Consider the following 26,544-nt stretch of genomic DNA (forward strand, 5'->3'; position numbering starts at 1 on the left):
AATTGTCCATGCAGTGTGGACAAATCAAAAATATAATAATACAAACAAAATCAGAATCTAAGATTACAAATATAAGCAAGTTATTTTGCTGCCAACCAGAAAGATCTGTCTGTAGTTTGAAACAAAGTGTATACATTGTGATATTGATTTTCCATATGAAAAGCTTGAGATTTCCCACATATATAAAATATTCTAACATAGACCATGAGCTGTGTGAGGCTCTTCACAATCACACGTCCACACCAACTAACAAGCAACTGTTCAAACCAACTCTAACGTGCAGGAAACTCCAACTCATTGTTTTTAAACTTTTCTGCTTTCATTGCCTTTCCCTCGAGTCCCTATCCACCTATATATATATATATATCTGCATAATATCATTGTTCTACCATATCCTTATCAGAAAAACCAAGTTACCAAGCTATCTTGCAAACCAACATGGCTTCTACGGACAAACCTGTAGACACTGAATACAGCAGACCAACTTCATCAGCTCAACCACATGCTGGTGTTGATTTGTTTAAGTTTGATGTTATCCTAAGGTTTTTGTTGTTTGCAGCATCATTGGTGTCTGTTGTGGTGATTGTCACTGGTAATGAAACTAAGTTTCTTCCCATGCCTCGGCCAGCCAAGTTCAGATACTCACCAGCCTTTGTGTAAGTTTTAGCTCATCAACCTTTCCTTATATGTGATAAAAATTAAAGTCCTTAACTTTATGAGAGTTAGTTAAATAGGGATGTATATGTAGGGGTATCCAAGCTTGTGCTTATGTTTCTAGCCAGAAATTGGTAGACACAGTTGTTTCTACCTTCCTTAATTAGATGTAAACGACAAAAAGACATACAGGTTCCGATGTTTCAGCCATTAGATGGGGTTTCAAAGGAGGAAGCAACGCTATCTGTGTATTATTTTTGTCCCATTTTAAGGTTTTGCTTTCATTCTTTTTTTCATCGTATTTTCAAAAGTATTGTCAGAAAACCTTTTCGGACGAACTTGCTGATTTTCTTCGGTGTTATCTGAAATGGTTGGTGGGGAATTGTTGACTTCCTTGTTGGCGTACTTTAAAACGTTGAAATTTTATCTACTATTTGATATCACCGTATGACAGTGTTTCCAAGGGAAATTGGTATTTTTCTTTGTGAACGAACAAACATGGAATTTTCAAGCTTTATCTTAGTTTTTTGTACTCGTTTTGTTACTTAATGTAGCACCTAAAATTAGACGAGTTCCAAGCTATAATAAGCATGAGTCAAAGTCATCCATGATGCATGATGTCAGGATCTTTAGGCATTCTTTTATTGCATTTATAAATCAAAAGTCTTCCGTCTGCATATACAGCTTATTTATTAGTACATATTGGCTTATTCTCATGGATACTTTTTTTCAGACAAGTCTTCTTAATACCTCTTGCTATTATGGAGCTGCAATTTGACACGTAATGTGTACATATATGCAGGTACTTTGTGGCTGCTTTGTCCGTTGCAGGCCTTTACAGTATCATCACAACTTTTGCATCACTCTATGCCATTAAAAATCCAGCAGTTAGAGCAAAGTTGCTCCTCCACTTTATCTTATGGGATGCGGTAATTAATCCAATAAACCATTTTTCTTCATCTGTACAAACTTGCTTGCTTTCATTTATATATATCAAAGCATAACAAAAGATTGAATGACCATGCTTCTTTGCAGCTTATATTGGGGATAATAGCCTCAGCAACAGGCACAGCTGGGGGTGTAGCATATGTGGGTTTGAAGGGAAACAAACATGTGAACTGGAACAAAATTTGCAATGTTTATGATAAATTCTGCAGACATGTTGGTGCCTCCGTAGCAGTGGCTTTGTTTGGAAGCGTTGTGACAGTCTTGCTCATCTGGATTTCAGCTTACAGCCTTCATAGTAGAGTTCCCAAGTAGATGGAAAGAACATGGATCGTGCATTCTGCGCATTTATTCACGCCTTCATTTATAGTTGCATTGTTTATAAAGTTAGTGTGCTCAGCAATTGTTAAGAGTTTATGTGTTGCTTCATTTGTGTTGATTATTTTGTAAATCAGTGTTTCCCCTTGAGGACTTAGTTGTATTACTTTACATGACATTCGTGCTATTAAATGATTTCAAAATTTTCATTATACATTCTCCCACAAAAATACAAATAGAATATCATGTTACTGATGCATTAAAGACTTTAAGTATATTCGTACCATAAATGAGTAATTTCATTGGAATTAGAAGCCAATGCTGCAATTACTAAGGATTAACACTTCTCAACCACAAAACGAGCATTTTCCCTACGCAAGCTGTAGCATTTGCTACAACGAATAAAACACTACCAGTTCAGTTTATCTTCTAATACTGTGAAAGTATACTAACTAAAATCTAATAACCAAGAATAAAGAGAATATGTTAACGGTGCATGAAGGTTCTGTCCAAGCATTAAAAGGACCGGTTTTGTGGTCAGTTATCAGAATCAGCTTGAGAATAATTCACATGAAATGAAAGGTCTAATTTGCAGTATCTGTTTACAACAACAAAACTACTAAATCAGCGCAACAAGTAACGTTACCGAAACCTTCAAGCCTTTTTTTTTTATTTATTTTATACGTGCTGACATAAATCAAGTTTGTGAATTCTTAGTTATATACAACAAGATTCGGAGTTCAAATATGCCAATAAGCATATTGAACTTGTTATTGTGTTATCTTTGATGACATTCTATGTATGTATTACGACAACAGAGTTTGAAAACAAACTATACACAATGAAACTGAATTACCGATAGCTATCACTGCCTTAGGTGATCTCCCTATAAATTTCTATTCCAATATGTGGGACCAATGTGTTGATGTGCGACCAATCACAGAGATTTGAACACGTAAAACCTCATGAATAGTACCTCGGCGAAGCACTCCCAAAACATCCTCATCATCTTCTGCTGCCAAATCTGCCAAAGAAACCCACCGAGAATGTGTTTCATCCCTCATACGGAAGCCATAGAACCATCTACCAACTTTCCACCACCTGACGCAGACACGCCGATCTGAGATCTCATGAGTCCGAAGAGTTTCTACAAGATTATCACCCTGCCATTCAAGACACTTACAGATTAAATACATACCACTATGGTCAAGTCCTTCAAAAGATTTCACATGAACGAAGTTCACGTAACTATGAGGCAGACATCTATTCAATTAAATATTCTACGCAATGCACTATCTTATATATAACAACTTCCAGGTAAAAGCCTTCTTGGGATGAGAAGTGGAAAATGTACATTACAGATCATTGTTCACCTTTATCCTGTTTATTTCTCTAAGGAAGGATCAAAGAATAAATAGTAGGAATGAAATTGAAAAGAAAAAGAAACAGATAAGAGATGAAAAAGACACCACTTATTTCTAAAGGTTTTAAAGATGCAAACTTGGGAACAAAGCAACAAATGTCTGATATTATTTTGAGAATGTGTGCAGGGATTTTTTTTCCTAATCATTGTTTGATATTATTACCCTACATAAAACTGATAAAGATATTTTATTTGATTGACCAAAGATTATGAATTGGCACGAAAAAACTGAAGCTTTAAGGAAACAAAAACTAACTGTCTTAATTAAATGTGCTGAATTAAACAAGTACAGTAAATTTTGCTACGATGATTACATTAGATAAACTTGAATAAACTCAATTAATGCAATCAAACAGTAATTCAGATTCACATTTGGCAAATGTCAAACCATATTTATTTTTGTTTTCTAGTTGCACACTTTCATCGAATAAAAGTAGCATATATACCAGTGCCAATATGCCAAAGGTACAGTTTGATAAACCCGTGCATAGTAAAAGTACACATCCAAATTTTTACCAAGTGAAACCAAGTTAACCAATGATGAAGCAGTATTGTTCTGAAAGGAATTTAAAATGTGCTGGATCTCAAACAGGAGTCTATGTAGTTAAACTCCATAAAAGGACAAGGAAAATTAAGGTGCATTACCCTGTGTGTGAGTTCCAATGTAGCTTGCAGTCAAAGCTTTTCTAGTATCTATTTGGACAAACATCTTCATCAATACTTTTAGAAGAAAAAAATAAAAGGAGAAAATGAAACAAGTCTTTCTATAAAATAAAATTAACTTAGATGCAAAAATTAAAAAATAAAAATTTAGAGAACTATATGAGAGTTTGTGCAAATTAGCTAACATGTAAACTAATTTTAATTTATGGAGAAATATTTATTTCAATTTTTCTTGATTATGCAAACAAAGTCCTCATTATTGATTCCTTAACTCGGATACTAGTCAGCATGACCCAAAAAAAAATCAAAATAGTGTGTCAAAGAATGGGAATACCCGAATCCCAAGGGTTGTGAGGCAATAGTGTACCCCAACCAAGTTAATGAGCACATTCATTTGAGGGTCGAACAAGAACCTTTGCACGTCTTCAAACCCAAAGCTCGTACCAATCAGGGTGTCAACAGCTTTCAAATGGTCCCCAACCTCAAGTGATTCAGAAGGTGAGCAAGCTTCCACAAACTTCACAACAGACCTTGCTCTCACTCCCAATTCGACGTGCCTATCCAAATACAATTTCCTCCACTTCTGCAACCCAATTTCCAAACAAAAAATTACCACACATCCAAGCATCAAATCTCACCACCATGTAACCATAATTCAATGGAGATTAATTTCTACAGAGTGACAATGTAAAAGGCTTTTACACCATGCTATGATACCTTCTGAGGTAACTAGCAAATATCAATACAAGTACAGTTCCTGACAATTAGTATTTCGTTGATGGTGTACATTTTTTTTTTTTTTACTGATGCATGTTCTATTTACTCAATTCAATCGCAGGGGACAAAATTCCTTCCAACGAAGTTAACAAAAAAGTTGAACACAGAAGAAATAAATAACAAATTCAAGGCTTCGATACCCAGAGTCCCAATTCAGAAACCAATAAAGAGAAGTACCAAACTTTGATCGATTAAGGTTGAAAAACAAATAGGGTGTTCCTCCAAAAAGAGGAGAATCAGTGAATACCTTGAAATTGGGAGAATGAGTGAGAGTAGAAGAGGAAGGGAAATGGAAGGAAGAGAGTAAGGGCCATCTGTTTCTGACAAGAGACTCCCAAATGCAATCCGAGAAGCAGAGTTCCCTCCAGAACCTCGAACAACAACCTAAGGCACACAAATCCCTCACCTTTTTTGGGTTTTTTTGCACCAAATTGAAAACGAAACAAAAGGGTCAAGTACAAATCGAAATTCGTGATCAGAATAAAAAGTGTAATAGGGAACCTGAAGCAGCGAAGCAATTTTGAGGACAACATCTTCAGGAAGGGAACTGAAGATGGAGAAAGAATCTGATCTTCCTTTGTGCATTTGAAATTGCAAATAGAATGAACAGTGTTATGCTTATTCGGCGATTGCAGTGATGATTTAATGGTACAATGAAAAGGACAAAAAGGGGAATGACATCCTTTGTCCAAGTTCAACCAACACCTATCACATGGCGAGAGTGAATCCACGGCTTCTCTGATCTATCTCTGTTTTTTTTTTCTTTGTTTTTTCCTAGAAAACATAAAATTAAGGACGTTGCCACTGTATTAAATTTGTTCAGAAAAAAATGGCGTGTAACAGCAAAAGTGGTAATAATATTTTTTTTTTTATGTTTAGTTAGACAGTTGAAAAAAAATATACGTGTTCAAGTTTATTTCCTTCAAGAATCTTCATGCATTCTCCTTAAAGTTGGTTTTTTTAATACAATTTAAGTGTGTTCTAAACTTTTAATATATTTTTTGTACTAATTTTACTTACACAGTTCAAAATTCATTATGTGTTGGTTGTTCATAAAATTCAATCTAAATCCACACAACTCTCAAAAGTAATGCAACCTTTAAAATTTACACTTGTTGAATAAAACCAAACTTGATTTCATCCAAATTTATTATTATTGAAAAAATAAAAACAAATAAGTGTGTGTATTGTTCAATTTTAGAGTAGTAGAGAGATAAGCATGAATTTGAGTATGAGAGAGAAGAAGCGTAGAAGAGCATATGTTGTTTTGGTCACGTGGGTGATGGAGTGGAGTGTAGGTCTCTACCTCTTATCTCTTCACAAATTTTGGTTGAAAATTATGTTTCTTTTAAAGCACTAAATATAAGTCAAATTATGTTTCTAGATGTAAAGATCATTAAAGTTTCTGACTACATAATAATGATGCTTAAAAAATTGATAATCATAACCCAAATAAAACCTACCTAAGCTATTGACTTAAATGATATTAAATCAATTTTTGTTTATGAAAAATTTGTGAGTGTAGCTTGGAACTGGGCCCTTGTTTGGGCCTTGCATATCTCCTAAACCCATTCTATTTTGTAGTTCTGATTTTGCTCTCTTACAAACTAATATGCAATTCGCGTAGTTTGAAAGTTTGATAGAAAAAAGACGTGAAAGGAAAGTTTCTATTTTCTGTTTTCTGAGGCTTGGAACAAGAAATGTCAAAACCAAACTATACTTTCTTTTTGAAGCCTGCAGACACTAATGGCACCCACACCTGAGAATGGTTTATAGAAAATAGAACCATACAACAACTGAGTTAGATATTAGAATAAATAAATAAATAAACTCGTAATTAAATTAAATAAATAAGCAATAATATAATTTTATTAATGAAAAAAATAAAAAAATACTTTTCTTTTTAATTCCAAAACATTCTTTTCTAAAAATAAAAATGACAACTAGTGGAAGAATTCTAAAGAAGTTTTTTTAACTTCTATTTTTTTTCTCAAACACTATAGTTGTAGAAAACATTGCAAAATATGTAAAACACTCTTACTCTTCTTTAGAATCTTTTGCTACACTGCTCATTTTCTGCAAAAACTATATCTTTTAAAAATAACCTAAAATCTCATATTATACCCTTTGCTTTTATTGAATATGGAGACCTGTCAACAATCTTGCATAAATTAATTACTAATCGGGGGCTTGGAAATTAATACATTAATTAGCTTTCCAACTAACCAAGGGAGAGATTTTCTGGGCAGTTAGAGTAAATTTAGAAACAAATCTAACAGTGTAGAGAAACAAAATTAGTTAATATCAATTTATTGGAGACTTAATAATACACACAAAAACAAAACCCTCAAGAAAAATGCAAAAACCCTGAAGAAATGTAAATTTGTCTAGAAAACTTAACTCCCACGCACCAGAAAAGAGATGAAAAGAAGTCACCAAATTAATATATGAAGTTCATTCTGTGATAGCAGACAAACAACAACTAAACATAGTTGTTTGCAGGTTCCCAATCATGTTACCTCAGTACTAGGTACAGTTTTGATTCCATCTCCAACTAACCAAATTTTCTCACTTTTAGAAAATGTTGCTGCCTAATCTATCTCATCATTTATGTAACACACACATATATAATTGAAGCTGCCAAATTAAAATGCCTAAGGTCAATTTATGCTCACCTATCTTAACCACCTTGTTTTCTTCTACCTGTCCTTTGCCAATAAAATACTCACTGGGTTACTATAATGTAAAGCAATAACACTCACCACATTTCTTACCATTTTATCCCATCCATGAGTGTGGCTCACAAAATTCCCCATATATGCCATTGCCATGCACCACACAATTTTCTTCATATCTATCTTTTCCTACTTAACTTTTTGTTTTTTTTTTTCATTTACTTTAGTTTTAATTATTTAACCATATATTAATTTTCGCATTATTTAAAAATACTTTGTTTTTACATGATTTTTGAGAACCCGACAAAGTTCCAACGTTAGCACAAACAAAAGGTCCAAACGGGACCAGAGAGCGTAATAAAGTACGCATTTATCACCAATGACTAAGAACCAAACCAGCAGAGAAAGTACGATTCAAGCCAACTGTCTCCTTTGACAATAAGATGCATGTTAAAGAAATCAACCAATTTTGATGTAATGCATGTAATATTGTTCTATTTTCGTTATTGTGTGGTGTTTTTATCATTGTATACATGAACTAGAATTAAAGTTTTATTTCTATATTGCGATAGCTATTAATTGCATTGTGTTCACTTTCAATGTGAATGAGCAACTTTTCTTTCTTTTTCCAACGAAAAAAGCAAAGCAAGTAAATATGCAATAGCCAAAGAAGGAAGCCATGATCAGGTAAAGTTAGTTTAGTTGATAGAACATATAGGACCCACCGTACTATTCAACCAACTCAACCAATCATATTTTTTTTCATGTTAAAATTAATAAAAACTTCACTGTGGTCGTTGATCAAGCATAGTAAATAATTAAATGTGTCCAAGGCACGTGTCTTTGATTTTTTCTCTCTATTGTTTTTCCATGGAAGTTTCCTTAGTGGATACAAACCCAGTGCTGCAAAAATCCGAATGTAGTAGACACTGCAACGTTGTGAGTGAGAATGAAGTGGGAAAAAGCATAGCAGATCCTCCCCGCACATTATTATTTTATCTCAATTTCTACTTTCCGAGACATTATTTTGTGTACATTAATCTTTGAATCTGGAATGCTCCAAACTCCTAGATTTTACTGTTTTTTACAACCTTGATCTAACTCAGTATCCATCCATATCCACATACACTTTAAAAGGGTTAACAAGAAAAAAAAAAAAAAAAAAAACCCCACTTCCGAGAACATAGCAGGAACAGCAGCAAGAACAAAGGAACTTCGCTAGTGGGGGAAAAGCTGGTCATATTTTACTGTTTTTTTTTTCTGCTTTTTCTTTTCTGCTGTGCATGTCTGACTGATATAAGCTCATTTTCTTTGACTGCATTGCAACTTGTGGGGTGACACCAAATCATTGCATTCTCACTTTTGTCTGGAAAAGTTAGGGTCTTTTGAATTTACATTTGCTCATTCCTTTGGTTGAAACTCAAAACCCCCCTTTCAGCTTTTTGAGATTGGTGGGGGGGAAACTACTATTAGGGCTTGAGTCTCATTCGCTGTGGCGTTTTGAATTGCAAGAAAAATGAGGGAAAATGGTGTTGTGGCAAGTGAGGGAATGTGAGGTGGAGGAAGGGGAAAAAGAAGAAGAAGAAAAGACGGGGTTGAGTAAATGAGTGTTTTGAGACATGGGGTGTGTGTTTGGGAAAGGAGCGTCGAAGAGGAGAGAGGAAGTGAAAGTTGAAAGCGCAGAAGAAGAGGGTGCTGTTCAGAACGGTGGGAATGTGAAGGAGGGTGGAGAAGAGGAAAAGAACAAGCCCTCAAAAGTTGAGAGAAGACGATCTTCGAAGCCGAATCCGAGGTTAAGCAATCCACCTAACCATGTACATGGTGAGCAAGTAGCTGCAGGGTGGCCCTCGTGGCTCTCCAAGGTTGCCGGGGAAGCTATTAATGGCTTGATCCCTAGAAGAGCCGACACTTTTGAAAAGCTGAATAAGGTTGTTTTGATTTCAAATTTGACGATTTTATTGCTTATGTTGTTTTGTTTTCAAATGTAAGAAGCAACATCTAACAATAAGAATTCTCTGTGATTTGGGTTTTTCTGTTATCGTGTAAGTTATTGATTGAAACTTGTAAAGTTAACAAATATCTGGTCTATAACTGGCTTTTTTGTACTATTTTTCCATCAGATTGGACAAGGTACATATAGCAATGTTTACAAAGCGAAGGACACTTTGACAGGGAAAATTGTTGCCCTAAAGAAGGTTCGCTTTGACAATTTAGAGCCGGAGAGTGTGAAATTCATGGCCAGAGAGATCCTTATTCTGCGCCATCTGGATCATCCCAACGTTGTGAAACTGGAAGGTTTAGTGACTTCAAGGATGTCATGCAGTTTGTACCTTGTGTTTGAATACATGGATCATGATTTGGCTGGACTTGCTACAAGTCCAACAGTAAAGTTCACAGAGTCTCAGGTATTTGCATATTGTAAAATCTAGAACTGGGGTTGGTTGAAATTTATGATTCAAATCAGTCTTCTGCTTCTGATTTGGAACATCTTTTCTTGATCATATCTGGGTGGGTGTTTTAGGTTAAATGCTATATGCATCAGCTACTTTCTGGACTGGAACACTGTCACAACCGGAATGTGCTGCATCGTGATATAAAGGGTTCAAACCTTCTTATTGACAATGAAGGAATTCTTAGGATTGCTGATTTTGGATTAGCTTCGTTCTTTGATCCTAATCAAAGGCACCCTATGACAAGCAGGGTGGTTACCTTATGGTATCGACCTCCAGAGCTTCTTCTTGGAGCCACCGATTATGATGTAGGAGTGGATCTATGGAGTGCTGGCTGCATTCTTGCTGAATTATTGGCTGGCAAGCCTATTATGCCTGGTCGAACCGAGGTAATAATCTTTGAATGATTCATTGCATTTCATAATTTCTCTTGGAGAACCTTTCAAGAACATGAGAGACTTTTTCACTTTGCTAAATGGTGTGCAAGAGTTTGTTGCTCATGCTGTGAGGTTTGCTGATACATATCCATCTGCTTCATAGGTGGAGCAGCTGCATAAGATATTTAAGCTTTGTGGTTCTCCTTCTGATGAATATTGGAAAAAATCAAAGCTGCCACATGCTACCATTTTTAAGCCCAGACAATCATACAAGAGGTGCATAGAAGAGACATTTAAGAATTTCCCAGCATCATCCCTGCCACTGATTGAGACCCTTCTTGCAATCGATCCAGCTCAACGCAAAACTGCCACAGCTGCATTACATAGTGAAGTAAGATACAATTTTATCACTGGCTAGCTAATCCTGTGAAGTGAAATCACTTCTTTCTGCTATTTTCTTAAAATATATATACAGTATAGGATTGCTACATCTAAGACTAATGTTAATTGCTTCTGTTTTGCAGTTTTTCACTACAAAACCTTATGCCTGTGAACCCTCTAGCCTTCCAAAATATCCTCCCAGCAAGGAGATGGATACAAAACTGCGGGATGAAGAAGCTAGAAGGTGGATAACTTAAATTGCTTTAGTTGTCATAACTAAGATTTCATCAATATATTTAAATACTGAAGATCAAGTTTTTTCTAACTTATAGCTGAAACTCTCAATTATCTTTTGAACTCTTGTTTGCATAGAAATCTGATCAAGTTGTTTTTCCATAACTGTAGATTGAGAGCTGCTAACAAAAGTAATGCTGGTGTAAAGAAATCACGTCCACGTGGTAGAGGTGGGAGGGGAATTCCAATTCCAGATACCAATGCTGAGTTGCAAGCAAATATTGATGTATGTAATTTATTTATGCAGATAGTTTTTGTGTTGGTGAATAGTGATACATGCAATGTGGTTGGTTGATATGAGAGTTTAGTTTTGTGTGTGAATGGTGTAGTAATGATTTAAGTGTTATTACAGAAATGGCGACTGGTAACACACGCAAATGCGAAGAGCAAGAGTGAAAAGTTTCCTCCTCCTCATGAAGATGGAAGTGTAGGGTACCCTTTGGGTTCTTCACATCACATGGATCCAATTTTTGATCCTTCTGATGATGTTCCATTTAGTTCCACAAACTTATCATATCCAAAATCAAATATCCAGACCTGGTCTGGTCCCTTAGTGGAAACTAGTGTGGATGCACCACCCAGAAGAAAGAAGAACATGGCAGGGAATGGGCGCACACATTCAAAAAATGGGTCTTATAGATAGATGCTGTCAAAGAGTATTACAAATAATTTGAGAATTTGCAATAGAACACCAATTATTTTTCACAAGCATTGGTGTTTGGTGGTGAAGCTGCAAAAGTGCTTCTGAGAGCTACAACATATTTTATCTTCCTCAATGATCAAGGGTTTCTTCCCTATCTTGTATAATGATCATACATACATAATGGTCGCATGTTAATTATGCTGAATTTTATACGGAATTTTCATTTATAGCCTTTTTTTTACTCAATAAGGTAAAAAAGTACTATTTTTATTACTTCATTCTTATTAAAAAATACAAAATTTATTTATTTTAATCCTATTTATAGAAAGTTTGTCAACTTTTGTCAAAAATATTTTTGTCAAAGACTCATTTTTTTTTAAGCAGAAGCCTCTCATTTGAACCTGACAGAATTCATAGTCAATTTTCTTTATTCTATAAAGTACTAAAATTCAATATAATGTACTTTAACATCTACTGGTAACAGGAAAATCATTTAAAATATGTAACTTTACTGTAAATTAAAAAAAAATTAATTCGACTTTTAATTTTTACATACTCGTCACAATAAAATAAAATCATTAAAAATGATTTGAAATATGAAAAAAAATACCATTTTATTAAGTATTTATTATAAGTAATATATCTTTAACGACTATCTAATATTGAAGGATTGTTTTAAGAAAAGAAAATAAAGAACTTAGTGTTTAGACTCTGAGTAAAATATTCATAAACTTTCCAATGTTTTTTATTTATGAAAAAGGTTGAAATAAATTGATAATAAATGAAATAGAAAATTTTAATTATTATTTGGCGTAAGAGAAATTATTTGATAGGATATTTTTTTATTTGTTCACAATATTCTACTTTTTGTGACAATCCTTTTCAAATCTTGATGTGTATAGGGATGATAATTTAGGCTCTGGCCGTATAAGGCCTGCACATCGCGGACTGGCCCACTCCGCCCGCACAATTTATGCGGACTGCAATCACTGGCCTGTCCCGTCTCGCACTTTGCTTGCGGATCCATGTCCGCATGTTGGTCTGTTTTTTTTTTTCATTTTTATTATAAAACTTTCAATGTTTAAAAATTAGGAAACTTTAAGAAGTAAAGACTTTGGAGAGTTGGATGATAAATTGATAATTCAACATTTTCATCATATTCATATTCATACTATGACATACACAATGTATTCTTTAAATTTTAGCACATTAAAAAATACATAATACTTGTCTTCTCTAGTTATATAAGAATTTGAAACATTAATGCAATAATTCATAAAAAAAGTAATTAATATAGACAAGTGCAAGTTTTTTTATACGAGCTTGCGGGACCGCTCGTGCGAACTCGCTACCTGGCCCGCCCTGCATATTTTTTTACGGGTCTGCGACCCGCCCGACGGACCAGACCCTAATTGCCACCCTACTCGTCTGTAATACCTAATATATCTTTCAATAAACATGTTACTTTGTTATCTTGAAGATTAGTCCAATGTTCATTTATGTAAAATTAGATTAAAATGATTGAATTCATTTTGATATGTAAAATTAATTTGATAAAATTTAATTTGAATTAACTACGTTTTTTTTTATATTTTATGTTAAAATTAAGTTAATAATATATCACGAAGATCTTCATATTCACTTACTATTATTTATTTTTTTTTTTTTTCATTTTTACATCATAAAATATATATATATATATATATATATATATATATATATATATATATATATATATATATATATATTGTATTTTATCATGGTTAAATTTTTTTTAAGGTGATACTTCTAATCATTTATAACATTTGACGAGAGGAAAGTCTTTGAAATATAAATTAAATAATAATTTATTTAAGTAATATTTAATTTAATAATTACCTTTTGATCTCATTATTTTTATTATTTTAATCATTTAAAAAACATTTAAACAAACTTATATTATAAGTAATAAAATATTATTTATTTATCACATAAATATAAAATAATCAATTGTTTTATTATCTTAGATTTCAAAATTACAAAATAATTTTCATAAACTTTTTAAATATTAGTTTCTCATATAATATTATAAATGTTTGGTTTCAAATAAAAAATAGTCATGATTAAGTGCATATTTCTTGTATATCATAAACTAAATTCACTAATCATAAATTAAAAATATAATTAAAAACCTTAAATCCTTAAATCTTGTTTATATATATATATATATATATATATATATATATATATATATATATATATATATATATATATATATATATATACTATCAATTCAAACAATCTTCCCAGTTAAAATGGGCCTTTTTGGACAAAATATAAATACCTAACCAGGTAGTCTTTTTAACATATTTTGTCGTCCCTGACAACCCTAATTTGAGAACACATCTTCCAGGTAAGTTCTAGTGAATTGCATTTGTTTTGTTTTCTGATTCAGTTTGTTGAGGCCATTTTTTTTTTTCATTTTTGTTTTCAAATTCAGTTTAGTTCAACCGATTTTTATTTGTTGTATCGTCATTGTTGAACTATTTGATTCTAATTAAACGAAAAAGACTACATTTTTTAAATTAGGTTGTATTAATCTTCGATGTTATTGCAGTTAGGTTTTAGGGTTACAAGGTGAGCGACGAAGATGAAGAACAAAAAACAAAAGGGTGGTGTTGGGGCAGAGAGTGGTGGAGTTGTTGAAGATTTGGGGTGTGTGATACACGAGCATGCCCTTTTCTTTGACAAGTTGATTGAATTGATTCCCGCCAAGTTTTATCTGCCTACTGATGATAAAGAGAAGCCATGGTTTCAGGGTCTCAGCAAGGTTGCAAAGGCTGAGTTGAAGAAAGAGACTAAAGAGAATATCAAGAAGTCTCGAAGGGACCGTTTGGACCCTGAAAAACCCTCTGCAACTACCCTCGACCTTCTCAAGGAAAGCTTGGGAAAAGAGAAGGTGGATGACAGTGATGAAGAGCAGGAGGAAGCAGTGGCTAAACCTATTGTATCTGGATTGGAAGGAGATGATCGGTCTGTGACTTATGAAGAGCTTCGGCAAAGGCTTCATCGCAAACTTGAAGAGTTTCGGGCGGGTCGTAACCTTGGGAATTCGGAGAAGAAGAGGGATGAGAGGAATGCAAGGAGAGGATATACGGACCTTAAACGTAAGAGGGATGATGAAACTGAGAAGGGTGACAATGTGAGTGGTGAGTTGGTGGAGAAAGTGAAGAAGGATGCTGCAGAGGCTTCCAAGGAGCTTGTGTTTGGCCATGTCAAACTTCAGAATGAGGAAATGCTTGGGAAGAAGAAGAGGAAACTTTCAAAGCATAAGGAACTTGAAAGGGCTAAGAAGTTGGAGGAAGTGAAGAAGAATGATCCTGAGAAGGCCGAAGTTTTTGCCAAGAAGCAATCGTGGAAAGCAGCCATGGATAGAGCGTCAGGGGTTAAGGTTCACGATGATCCCAAACTGCTGCAGAAAAGCATTAAAAAGGAGAAGAAGAAGCAGCAGAAGAATTCAGAGAAATGGAAAGATAGAGTTCAAACAAGGGACCAATTGAAGGCAGAGAAACAGAAGAAAAGGTCAGATAATATAGCTGCCAGGATTCATGAGAAGAAAATGCGAAAGATTGCCAAAAGAGAGAAAAAGCTTATGCGACCAGGATTCGAAGGTCGCAAAGAAGGTTTTATGAATGATGGTGGTGCCACCTAACATGATTTTGAAGTTTATTGATTTGTGCCTTTTCTTCACATCATTGTTTTCTAGCTTTGGAAGAATTAGTGTTAGAGAATGACAATTCAAGGGCTGGAAAAAGGTGCAACTATCAATTTCTGTATGCTTTATAATATTTCTTGAAATGAAACATCTTTTATTTTCTATTGTTATTTACATAGGCATACCATATTCTGACAAATTGCTTGCACTTGCAACTAGTGTTTATTACTACTGGGTTGCAAGTTTTGTGTTAAAAGAGAGAAATATCTAATGAGATGTTGCTCTCGAAGACCCTCAGTGTACCAGTTGTTGTCTCAAATTTGTATTAAATTCAAAGAAGTCTCCTTTGTTTGGATAGGAACAGAGAAAAACTTTGTTGACAAAGATTAGGGTATATGCATTGCTCTGTGCATCTGGCGGTTCCTTTAGCTTTACAGCATTTTAAGGATTGCACAACTGAAGGTTTAAGGAGCACCGTAAAAAATTACTAATACAGTTGTGTTCTAGTTTGCTTAGAATGTGTTTGTAAGTTATCTTTGGTTATTCCCAGGAACAATGAGATTGAAAAAATATTTTTCTTATTTGTTAGGTGGTTATAAGTTAATCATACTTGGGCATATTTAATTATCTCCATATTCAATCATCTGGTATTCCTGAGTGGGCGGTGGGAAAGTTGATTCCATGTGGTGCTAATGCATTCATAGATACCTCTTATATTTCATCTTGTGTGTTGCATGTAAAACTCCTCCTTCAACAGGCATACAATATATGTCTGTAACAATTGAGAAATGAAGCGTATTTGGCTTTGCCTTGGTGGTCAATTTTGAGTTTCAATCTTATTCTCATGGGTCCAGATTCTCTACTGATTTTTTTGGTGTTGTCCTTTGTTGAGCATTAAAATTACAATGTTGATATTTTAAATATCTTTTTTAATATATTTTAAAACGTCAAAATTAGTGGTAATTAGTGTATTATGAAGATACAATAGAGGAACAACACAAAAAAATTCCAGCTGAGAATCTAAATTTTGTTCTTCTACTGTGTCTTCATAATACACTAATTACCACTAATTTTGATGTTTTAAAATATATTAAAAAGATATTTAAAATACCAACCAGCACCAAAAAAACTAGTAGAGAATCTGGACTTAGAGGAACAGTACAAAAAATTCCAGCAGAGAATCTAAATCATATTCTTCTCATTTTGTTGAAATTCTGCTTTTATGTTTCAATCTTTTTCTCATTTTGTTGAAATTCTGTTATTCTCTTTTTTTACTGAAAGGAATCTTTTGTCTAAGAAGGTTTTGTATTTTGTTTATGGTCTAAGAAGAGTTTTCAAGCCCTTTATGTGGCTAAGTTATTTATTTTGACATGGGGTCTGCTTTTCAATCATGGAGTCAAGAGAACCAGGAAAATTGCTAGGATTTTTAATTGCGTTACTATGAGTAATGCTTCTTATCTTATTGGAACAGATATATTTTCAGATAACTGTTCTTGGCTAGGGGGAAAAGAAAGCAAAGACCAGGGGTAAACTTTTTTACTTCTACAATTTTTTGTTTTATTTTGTTTCCCGACGAATCATTCTCATTATAAGATAATTTCCTTAAACAATTTAGCATACACAACCAGTTTTCCTTTTTCTTCTGGCACTAGATCAATTGTTTTAGAAACTCCACATGCATTCTCACTGCTCTGACATACATGCAATGGCATAATCTACTGTGAAGTTCACCAAACAAACCAGGAATCATGCACCCCTTTTTATTGTCGAGCATAAGAAGTTAAGTTGGTGGTGTCTTGCCTTTGGAGGTTGTTACTTTGAAGATTATTTAGTAATGAATCAGTTTCTAATGCAAGCTCAGAAACACGTTTGAGTTATTGGTATAAATCGTGTAAAATTCAGTAAACTTTAATTGTTAACTGTACATTTTTTTTAAATACTCGTGAAAGTTAATTTAATAAAGACATGTAGGCTGTAGCGAAATCTTCATTATTTAATCCGATGAAATGTGCGAACGGTAGAGGTTAAATGTTTTTAAATTTAGCATTAACCAAGTATCAGTAGATACTTGGATCCACGTTTTGTAATAAAGTCAAATTCAAAAACTTCAAATTATGCAAAACCAAATATGAGTAGATTCAAATGTTAATGATAAAGAAGACAAAATTCGGATAATGATACTTTAATCTATTTTTTTTTACTCATTTTTAACCTATCACTTCAATCACTATTAAATTATTACATTAAAAAAAATCAAAATAAATTATTTAATGATTGAAGTAATGAGTTAAACATAAATTAAAAAGATGAGTTAAAATATCATTATCTAAACCTAAACCTAAGATACTTTCTGGTGTCATGGAATCCATTGTGACTGTTCTTTATCCCTCTTCCCTCCTGCAGGGTCGGGTGAAAATTTCATCGGTCACTTTTAAATTCGTCAAAATTTACAAGACGTCAATAGCATGACTCTTAATTCATTTTGTATTTTAAAAATGTTACTTATTCAAAATGTGATGTCATTTGGTTGAAAAGCTTCAAGATCTTCCATAGTTAAGTGTGGTTTTACCTAACTCAAACCGTGTCCTGCTTTGTATTAAATTACGCTACAAGAAGTGATTGTTGTGAGGAATCAATAAAATGCATTTGTAAACATTATTTCAGTTGTTGACAGTGTAGCCTCTTCGATTCAAGAGCATGTCTTTTTTGCACTTGTAGGGAACTAGAAACAAATGAAAGGTAAAGCTGTTAAAGAATAAAACATATACGCACACAACAGGGAACTAGATACAAATATTGAAGATGTTATACAAATGAGTCAAAAAAATTCTCAGAAAAATACAAACCCACACATCCGCTTAACCACCCTAGTATTTCAGCTGACGATTATCTAAATTTCAAATTACCTTAGGAAACAGTTTTGTCAGATTATTCCCATCAAGCCATCATCTACTGACATCATACTGCTACAAAGGCCACGCTTGAATGAAAGCCAACACGATGAAAGAAGCAAATATGAAAGTTACAATAAAAAAAAATACACACAGAATCAACACAGTATCAGAAGGAAATGTGCTTATCAATGCCAAGTATTCTAAATGGACCGCTAAGGCTTTGAATAAGCAAATTTATCAACATAGCTGGAAACACACTTATACAGCAACAATGTGGTCACATGATTAATAGAAGGAAGGAAAAAAAAAATCTAATTCGCTAATCTAAGCTAATTCATACAGCAACAATTGCTATTCTTCTCAATGAGCAACCAGTTAGGCTGTTGCAAACACGCTCTACCTTCTCTAGCTTTCCCTTTATCCATTTCTTGTCCAAGCTATGTTCTAATTTTAGAATATTGAGCTTGGAGATCAATACCTGTCCAAAGATGCTTCAAACATGCATCATTCACAAGCAACCGTGGTAGCAAAGCTGCTGAGGCAGATTGCAAATGCCTGAAATGCTGAGATAGGGTATCGGTAATCCATTGTAAACAAGTCCTTCCCAACTTTTCCAAATTGGAGGATGACATCATCCTCTTGTGGTTCAGCATGTCCATTTACTGGCAAAGCAGCCAGCTGAAAGTTTTTGACTGAAGCAACCGTCACTCGCCCATGAAAGTTTAAGCACCAACACTGCATCTGCTCATGCCACCTGGCAGCCTTATTTCTCAACACTAGAACGTCATCTGTTTTATTGTTCTGCTCTCCAGATATGGAGTTTTCCATATGAGTTGAGTTTGTCTGAAAAAATGGGAATGAAGTACCTATGTTACTAACAGAATAACTGGTCTGTGAAGGAGCTACCCATTCTGGTTCAATAGCAGAAGCAGGAATGCTATCAATGACACAATGCATCCTCCTTGGCCCCCTGCTTGGCATCAAAATGTGGTAAGTAGTGCTTAGTTTGTATATAAGAAAAACTCAGTTAGCTGATATGCTTTCAGCAGAAACATCCACAACTCAAATCATTATAGGTTTGTCAAGAAAAAGAAAAACATGAAGGACAATCATAGAAGTGTAGAAGCAAACAAAAAGCTTTACCTGGAGCCTAATACATTCAATTCATATGAGACATGGGCAACTGGGTAGTTGCCTATAGGGACCTTAGGTGAAACTTGTTTTGGATTCACCAGCTTGGTGGAGCAGCTTTTTGTCATCTTTGCCCTTGCATGAGGCAGTTGGCTATCGTAGATTGTGAACTTGGTTCCCAAAAAATTTGATCTTATCAAATGTGAATGAAAATGGGTTAGTCTTCACCCTTAGAAACCAAAAAGAACAACAATGGAAACAGCGCCTAATTAAGAGTGCACCTCAATTTCCCTATGTAGGCATTACTTTCCCTGGACATATCATCTGCATCCAGGGAGATAATATAATCTGTGCAGGTTGGGCGTCTGAACTTTCGCGCAGCTAAAAGGAACTTCCCATCATCAGCTAGTGCTGCAAATGATAAAGATAGTAGCCAAAAGGAACATACAAAAGCACACACAGAATCAGAAATATAACCAAGTTAGTTTGGAGGAGAGCATAATGTCCCCTTTTTAAACAATGAATTGAGAAAGAATAAAAATAAAACATTATATTATCCTCCAAAACTAACTAAGAACTTTGCACAAGTGAATCAAGAATAAGCTTCGACTATTGACCAACCACTAACCACTAGATAAACTGAGAAACAGATAATATGTCTGTGTGCCACTGTTGCGCCTAATGAAGCACTGAAGTAGATGTTCCCTTGGGCCAGGCTGCCAAAATGTATTTACCAACTCAGGTTATATTAAAACACTGCAACTTAAAAATAACAATACAAGGAAGACAAGTCTAATTTTCAAAAAACCAACACATAAATCAGTGAACAAATGTGTATTTTGTATCTTAAATTTCTTACATAACCATACGTGTCTAGTTGCAAATCTCAATCAAAAGTTTCGATCTAACCTAAAACTAACTAATGCTGCTTTAATATTTATTAGCAAGTACTTCAATTGGTTCTGGATCAAGTATGGTGAATCCTGAAGAAAATAAATAAAGCTAACTGAAATTGAGGAAATTTAAAAGGAGAGCATTGTGCAGTAACCTGTTTGAGAGAGATGGGGAATGTTATGTTGGAAGAGAGTTGAGGTGGCTTGACAATCTCCTTGATGATGAGCCTCCAGGTGCGGCACACTCCGGCGCAAGCCACCACGGTTCTCCGCCGTGGCCACTTGGCCTCCGACGACTCAATTCGGAGGAGGACCTCTCTGAGAAGCTCGTGGGGCATGTTGGCCCACCAACTCTGCTCCAACCCATCATCCATGGAAGCCACCACACACACCCCTTTTGGGGAAAGACTCCAACTTCAATGATGGGTCACACTGTTATTGCTTGACCGTTGATTAAGGAGAGAGGAGTGCCATTTTTCCACAGAAATAACTTTTTGGTGGAGAAAACCTTGAATCCTCTTTGGTTTGGTCTGTTCCAGAATGTGACCAGAGGGTTACCAGTTATTGTTAGTTAAAGAGAGAGAAAACACAAAGAAAAAGGTAAGAACTGTTGACTGTAGCAATTGTCGTGGATTGATTAGATATGAAGGAGAATACAAGATTTGGATCCAGCTAGTGCACAATTCCAGTTTTTTCCAAACTTAATCTCTATAGTTACTTGCTTTTAGGTTATTTTAAATTAAATTAATCTAAAACTCAAATTAAATTTTCCTTTTAGTTTAATTTCAAAAATTAAATGATTTTAGATTAATTGAATGCTAGAGATTAGAAAATATGCTTTGAGATAGGATGTTGATTAATAGTATTTGAAATAATTCAAAAGCAAAATTTGGAAAATTTGAGTTTTGTTTAATGAACCAAGAAAATGAATCTCAGACTACAAGAGACATTGCACCACCAAAATATCTACATGCAAGTCAAGATAAGATTTATATTATATATATATATATATATATATATATATATATATATATATATATATATAAAGTGGTGATAAGATTTAATGTCTTTTCACACCAATAATAAGAAAAATAACATCATTATTTTGGTAGATTTAATAATTGAACATTGAAATCAATATATGATAGTTGATATTGTAATAGAATCCAAAAATGTGATGAGAAAAATTCATATTCATAAGAACAATATTGCAATAGTGAAGATGAATAGTAACATGCACATAGGATTGTTTCTCTCTCTCTCTCCACAATCTTTTGAGAAAAAATATATTCTATTATCAACTACATTGGTATATAATTATTCTGCATAAGCATAAGTATGATTTTGAAAACTCAAATTTGTGAATGGTATGTCTATGGTGCATAATTTTCTTCCATCCATCTTCTCATAGCATCTTCACATTCAACTTCTATGATGATAACATGTTATACCCTTTTCATCTTATTTTCAGGAAAAATGGTGTAAGAAATAATTTAGTTTCATTTATTTGAAAAATATTTTTATATTTAATGTCTAACTATATCTTAAACATGATTGGTGTATTCAATTATCTCAATCATTAACAAAATTAAAATTTCTATGCTACAACTATAATGTTTATAATTATTATTATCATACTACAAATAAAACATATTAATATTTATTTTTCTCAATTAATTATTTATATAAATTCATTATATATTGAAGTGAATGACTATATAAAAGTACATTGTAAGGCATCATAATTCTACTATAATTTACACTAGGAATCATTATGTTGTATTCTTTAAAATTTACTAACAGAAATTGTTATAATTATCAGTTTTTTTATCTTTTCTTCTGAACTCATCATAAAGTTACGTTCAACATTTTTTATCTTTTTTTTTAGTTTAGGTATTTTGTCCTTTATTTTCATCGTTAACGGAATAATGTAATAATTATTCTTTTTTTCATTGATAAAGTCGTTCATTTTCTTCATTTTTTTTAATTTATTAAGTAAATTATCTTTTGAAGAACAAGTTGACTATTATCTTAAAAGAAATTGAAGAAAAAATATAAAAATTCAAAATTTTAAGTATCTACTAGTTAAGGACAAAAAACAGAAGTAGCAAACAATTTATTTTATTAGTAGCAAAATCAAAAGATTATGTACTTAGATAAAAATAAAGAATCTATTAAACACCTCAATGTATCAAAATATTTTATATAAAATATATGCTAAAATTACTTAAAATTTATTTAATTTTGAGGATTAAAAAGGGCAAAGAGACACACACACTTTTGTTTCTTTCCACAAAAGGCTGCTCCACACACATCAAACAGAAAAAGTCAATTCAAGAACTTTTGATATTAATTGCATATATCAAAATCATTGGTTCAAGAAACTGCTTCTGGGTTCGTTGGATACAATATTGATATTAATATTATCTGTAAATAACTGAACTTTACCTTTAATCCAACGATTCAAAATTAACTAACTTGTAATGAGTCTATATTAATAATATAATCATTTAAAAAATAAAAAGCTCAGTATATTTCAAATTGTGATTTTCATTTTTGAATTAAAAATAATAATTAGAACAATTTTTTTACCACGATAAAAATTATTTAGTATAAATGTAAAAATAATGTTTATATAAAAATATTCATTTCCTATGGATTTTAATTGTAATGTATTTACATTTTGAAAACCCTTTATCGTAGTAAAATTTAAGTATATAGAACGAATAAACTTTTTTTGAGTAACACTTTCATGTCACTGATTTTGTTAAGCTTTTTATTACATGCACTTTTTTTTGGCCAATACATTTTTGAAAAAAAAATTAATATAAAACGTTGCATTGACGTGTGTTTAGCGTTAGCTTCGGTCATAAATAGGCCTAAGCCCAATACTTGTTTTTAACTTTAAGTTTATTTTATTTTTCAGCCTAGTTCATTACTATTTCCACACCCCTAGTTTGCTAAGTCCTTCTCAACTTTTGAATACCTTTTTCTACAAAAGCACGTTGAAGAAATCGTGTTTATTTTGTGGTTTAGGAAGTTGACTTCACAGTACACATATACAATTTACGTACATGTTTTTGTTGGGTTATATTTTCGTAAAATAAGTTTTCTACTTCTGAAAGATAGATTTTAAAATAAAACATTTATAATTAATTACATAATAAAAAAAATCATATGTGCTACTTTTTGAACTTAAATGTAAGTAAAAAAATGCCTAATTTCATACTAATTAATTTTTTTTATGAGGTTCGTTCAATCTTTTCATTTCTTAAAAAGAAAAGAAAATGTTTTCTAAATTTCCTTTAATTATATATAGTAAAATTTAAATATGAGTATATTTCAAAAATAATAACAGGATAAATTAGTTTTTTATATTTAAGTTCAACAAATATGAGTTTTTTTTTTTTTGACGAAAAAAAAAGTGGATGGAAACATGCGTGCATTATTTATGAAAATTTATTTCGGCTACGAAAGAATAAAAGGTTTTGGTTGCAATGATATAAAACAAAAGTGAGGATGTGGAATAGCAAACCCCTTAATCAACAAGTAATACCGTTATTATACACCATGGCCCAAATGGATCCATATATTCTTTAGCGGGGTTAAATATTTTTTCTACCTCGTAAATTTTGAAATTAGAACACTTTGAAACTTTAAATTAATTTAATTATTAATTTTTTAAAATATGTAGATTTAGTTCTTTTAATCAAATTTTGTTAAGTTTATCTAAAATTTCAAGCGCATTTCATAATAATATTTAATTTAACATTAAACAATATAAACAATTCAAATACAATCTGAAATGCGTACAAACATCAAATAAATCTAATAAAATTTGATTAAAATGATTAAATCTACGTATTTCAAAAGATGAAAGATTAAATTAATCTAAAATTTTAAAATAAACTAATTCAAAATTAAGGGACAAAAACATATTTAACTTTCTTTAGTATTTTGATTCAATTAAAATATTAATTTTAATGGAATACCAAAAACAAAACAAAATACGAATATGTATGTACAAGAAAAACATACTTAAAAAGTAAAGTGCAAAAGAATAAACTTTTACATTGAGAGAGAGTTTTAGCAGTTAAAGATGAAGAGAGAGAAGGTAGAGAGACTAATAACAAATTGAGCATATTCAAGACATGCCCGTTTTAACAAGATTAATAATATAGTAAACACAGTAATAAAATATGATTTTCACACAATGACAAAAGATGAAATTAATAAATAAAGTAAAGGATAAAAATAGTAATGTGAACTTAAGGTTGATACAGTAGTTCAGAATTTGGTTACTAAGGTTGAGAAAGGTCTATTCACCATTGTTGAAATGAGGTGGTGTTAAAAGTAAAAGTTAAAACGAAAAGTGTGAGTTGCTTCGGCAACAAGGGAACTTAATGACGTTGAATCCGGAATATAGTCAAAAGGTTCTAACTTTTAACATTTTTTTGTCATACAACAATTTAGCCTACACGTTCCTTAAACTTACAATCTTAATATTCAAATTACGCTAATATCTAGCTGGAGACAAGTAACAGCTAATAAAATGAAGCAACTTTTTCTTTAATAAAATTATCAATTTATTCTACTTCTTCTCGGTGTGGTTAGAATTCTTTATTGATTTTTTTTTATGTTGTTTATTTTTGTGTTTTTAAAATATATTGATAATAATAATTTTAAAATTTTAAAATATATTAAAATTATCTTTAAAATCAAAACTGTATGATTTTAATGTTTATCATAAGACAACACAAAAGAATTCAATAAAAAAACAGAAGTCTATATAATTATACTATTGCTCATTATTTCCCCGTTTTTAATTTCATATTTACTTTTTGGCACTTTAATTAATCACTAAACAAAAAAGACACCCACTAGAATGTGTACTATTCCATATTTTTTGAATTGTAATATTAGTCTAAAAATAACAATTCAATTAGGATAAAAAAGAATCTCATCTACCTTTTTTTTTCAACTAACAAATTACAAATATATAAAGACAATAATGATTTCTTTCTATACACTAACAAGTATGATTATTTACTATGTCCTTATATGTCCAACAAAAGATGTATATTGTTTGGAAAACTTAATAGCAACAAAAATATAAATAATATATAATTTCCTTCAAACATAAAAATATAAAATTTCAATAATATCCCTAAGTTGCTACTCACATAATTAATATTATTTACTTTTATACAAAATATTATGTCACAGTTATTAAATACATAAAAACTTAACTAACTTAAATTTTTTGAAAATAGATATTTAACACGATTGAATGTTCAAAATTTTAATTCATTTTTTATACTGCAGAAAGTATAATAATTTTTTTATGTCAAAATTTATACGGATCACTTCTAATAAAGTTTATTTTGTCAATTTTTTTATATACAATATATATATATATATATATATATATATATATATATACTCACTAAAATCTGCATTTTGATCCAGAAGATTTGGTGACAATTTAATTAGGATGCATACTTAAAAAATATTAGGGGTTAGATGATTATAAAACATTAATAATCATATAATTATGAAGTATCACGAGTTATATAATTTTGTATATTAAGGATTATATAATAATTTCTATATGTATTGGAAAAACAATTAATCTCATTGTTAAAAATGAGTCCATGCAAAAGTTAAGGTTTACATCTGAATTTACACTCTCTGAGTTGGTATTAACCATCGGCTCTGATACTACTTGTTAGGTTTATAAGGAGGGTGTATCACTGGGAAGATACAACACCAATGAGATCTGAAGCCTAACCATATAAGACACCGACACCACTCTCAACCCAAAATCTTAAGACAATGAGTTTATGGGTCTTGATTCTTATATAGTGCTCTACTTTCTCATTTCTGGTCAATGTAGGACTTAGACTCACACTTGAATTCCTAACAGAAGCAACCCAAAGAGCAGTTCATGCGAAATATTGTTCGACAATACAAAGTTCTTAAGAAACTCTTTCGAAACTTGATTTGAAAAATTTTCCGTTTTAAATACGATTTAGGCGAGATACAAACTTAAATAAATGCGGAAGCGATATACTTTACAATATTTAAACTTAATGTCTCACTGAAAATAACAAAGTTGAGTATCACAAGTAAAACAATTTCAAATCAATTTATTCTTGTGTTCACTAGTTAATAAGCATTTGTTCATAAAAAAACAATTTAATATAACTTAGAAAAACTTTGGAACAATATGACAAAATTTGAAAGAATTTTTGAAAATATTCAACTACAAAATTTGGAAGTGAGGATCATAATTTGTGCTTAGAGTGGAGAAAATAAAAATGAAAAGAAGA

General features: G+C 32.1%; 5 protein-coding genes across 5 annotated transcripts; 3 read left to right on the top strand and 2 right to left on the bottom strand.

Moving 5' to 3' along the window:
• Positions 1 to 365: 365 nt before the first annotated feature.
• Positions 366 to 2,129, top strand: LOC114177751 (CASP-like protein 1D1). The gene is made up of 3 exons (XM_028063258.1): positions 366 to 656; positions 1,457 to 1,583; positions 1,690 to 2,129. The coding sequence occupies exons 1-3, from the start codon at positions 439 to 441 to the stop codon at positions 1,912 to 1,914; spliced, it is 570 nt and encodes a 189-aa protein (XP_027919059.1). The 5' UTR covers positions 366 to 438; the 3' UTR covers positions 1,915 to 2,129.
• Positions 2,130 to 2,559: 430 nt separating this feature from the next.
• LOC114177750 lies at positions 2,560 to 5,560 on the bottom strand. Its single transcript, XM_028063257.1, has 4 exons — positions 5,282 to 5,560; positions 5,028 to 5,186; positions 4,338 to 4,586; positions 2,560 to 3,080 (listed from the first exon to the last, which is right to left on the bottom strand). The coding sequence occupies exons 1-4, from the start codon at positions 5,363 to 5,365 to the stop codon at positions 2,814 to 2,816; spliced, it is 759 nt and encodes a 252-aa protein (XP_027919058.1). The 5' UTR covers positions 5,366 to 5,560; the 3' UTR covers positions 2,560 to 2,813.
• A 2,789-nt stretch (positions 5,561 to 8,349) lies between these two features.
• Positions 8,350 to 11,829, top strand: LOC114176841 (probable serine/threonine-protein kinase At1g54610). The gene is made up of 7 exons (XM_028062022.1): positions 8,350 to 9,383; positions 9,576 to 9,860; positions 9,977 to 10,294; positions 10,446 to 10,673; positions 10,807 to 10,907; positions 11,069 to 11,183; positions 11,310 to 11,829. The coding sequence occupies exons 1-7, from the start codon at positions 9,075 to 9,077 to the stop codon at positions 11,598 to 11,600; spliced, it is 1,647 nt and encodes a 548-aa protein (XP_027917823.1). The 5' UTR covers positions 8,350 to 9,074; the 3' UTR covers positions 11,601 to 11,829.
• A 2,061-nt stretch (positions 11,830 to 13,890) lies between these two features.
• LOC114176842 (surfeit locus protein 6 homolog) lies at positions 13,891 to 15,476 on the top strand. The gene is made up of 2 exons (XM_028062023.1): positions 13,891 to 13,992; positions 14,197 to 15,476. Exon 2 carries the CDS (start codon positions 14,230 to 14,232, stop codon positions 15,289 to 15,291), a length of 1,062 nt encoding a protein of 353 aa, XP_027917824.1. The 5' UTR covers positions 13,891 to 13,992; positions 14,197 to 14,229; the 3' UTR covers positions 15,292 to 15,476.
• A 2,781-nt stretch (positions 15,477 to 18,257) lies between these two features.
• Positions 18,258 to 20,890, bottom strand: LOC114179930 (tubby-like F-box protein 3). Its single transcript, XM_028066439.1, has 5 exons — positions 20,368 to 20,890; positions 19,948 to 20,035; positions 19,601 to 19,730; positions 19,332 to 19,511; positions 18,258 to 19,158 (listed from the first exon to the last, which is right to left on the bottom strand). The coding sequence occupies exons 1-5, from the start codon at positions 20,584 to 20,586 to the stop codon at positions 18,693 to 18,695; spliced, it is 1,083 nt and encodes a 360-aa protein (XP_027922240.1). The 5' UTR covers positions 20,587 to 20,890; the 3' UTR covers positions 18,258 to 18,692.
• Between the last annotated feature and the right edge of the window lie 5,654 nt (positions 20,891 to 26,544).

Source organism: Vigna unguiculata, chromosome 3 (genome assembly GCF_004118075.2).
Source record: "Vigna unguiculata cultivar IT97K-499-35 chromosome 3, ASM411807v1, whole genome shotgun sequence".
NCBI classification, from domain to species: Eukaryota; Viridiplantae; Streptophyta; class Magnoliopsida; order Fabales; family Fabaceae; genus Vigna; species Vigna unguiculata.

What these genes read in the sequence shown, in the direction of transcription:
- LOC114177751 (XM_028063258.1), top strand. Translation starts at nt 439, where the DNA reads ATGGCTTCTACGGACAAACCTGTAGACACTGAATACAGCAGACCAACT. An exon ending in AGATACTCACCAGCCTTTGT is followed by an intron (nt 657 to 1,456) that starts GTAAGTTTTAGC and finishes ACATATATGCAG; the next exon opens with GTACTTTGTGGCTGCTTTGT. An exon ending in ACTTTATCTTATGGGATGCG is followed by an intron (nt 1,584 to 1,689) that starts GTAATTAATCCA and finishes GCTTCTTTGCAG; the next exon opens with CTTATATTGGGGATAATAGC.
- LOC114177750 (XM_028063257.1), bottom strand. Translation starts at nt 5,365, where the DNA reads ATGCACAAAGGAAGATCAGATTCTTTCTCCATCTTCAGTTCCCTTCCT. An exon ending in AAATTGCTTCGCTGCTTCAG is followed by an intron (nt 5,187 to 5,281) that starts GTTCCCTATTAC and finishes AACCCAAAAAAG; the next exon opens with GTGAGGGATTTGTGTGCCTT. An exon ending in CTCATTCTCCCAATTTCAAG is followed by an intron (nt 4,587 to 5,027) that starts GTATTCACTGAT and finishes ATTGGGTTGCAG; the next exon opens with AAGTGGAGGAAATTGTATTT.
- LOC114176841 (XM_028062022.1), top strand. Translation starts at nt 9,075, where the DNA reads ATGGGGTGTGTGTTTGGGAAAGGAGCGTCGAAGAGGAGAGAGGAAGTG. An exon ending in TAAAGTTCACAGAGTCTCAG is followed by an intron (nt 9,861 to 9,976) that starts GTATTTGCATAT and finishes TGGGTGTTTTAG; the next exon opens with GTTAAATGCTATATGCATCA. An exon ending in TTATGCCTGGTCGAACCGAG is followed by an intron (nt 10,295 to 10,445) that starts GTAATAATCTTT and finishes TCTGCTTCATAG; the next exon opens with GTGGAGCAGCTGCATAAGAT.
- LOC114176842 (XM_028062023.1), top strand. Translation starts at nt 14,230, where the DNA reads ATGAAGAACAAAAAACAAAAGGGTGGTGTTGGGGCAGAGAGTGGTGGA.
- LOC114179930 (XM_028066439.1), bottom strand. Translation starts at nt 20,586, where the DNA reads ATGGATGATGGGTTGGAGCAGAGTTGGTGGGCCAACATGCCCCACGAG. An exon ending in GCCTACATAGGGAAATTGAG is followed by an intron (nt 19,512 to 19,600) that starts GTGCACTCTTAA and finishes ACATTTGATAAG; the next exon opens with ATCAAATTTTTTGGGAACCA. An exon ending in TTGAATGTATTAGGCTCCAG is followed by an intron (nt 19,159 to 19,331) that starts GTAAAGCTTTTT and finishes GATGCCAAGCAG; the next exon opens with GGGGCCAAGGAGGATGCATT.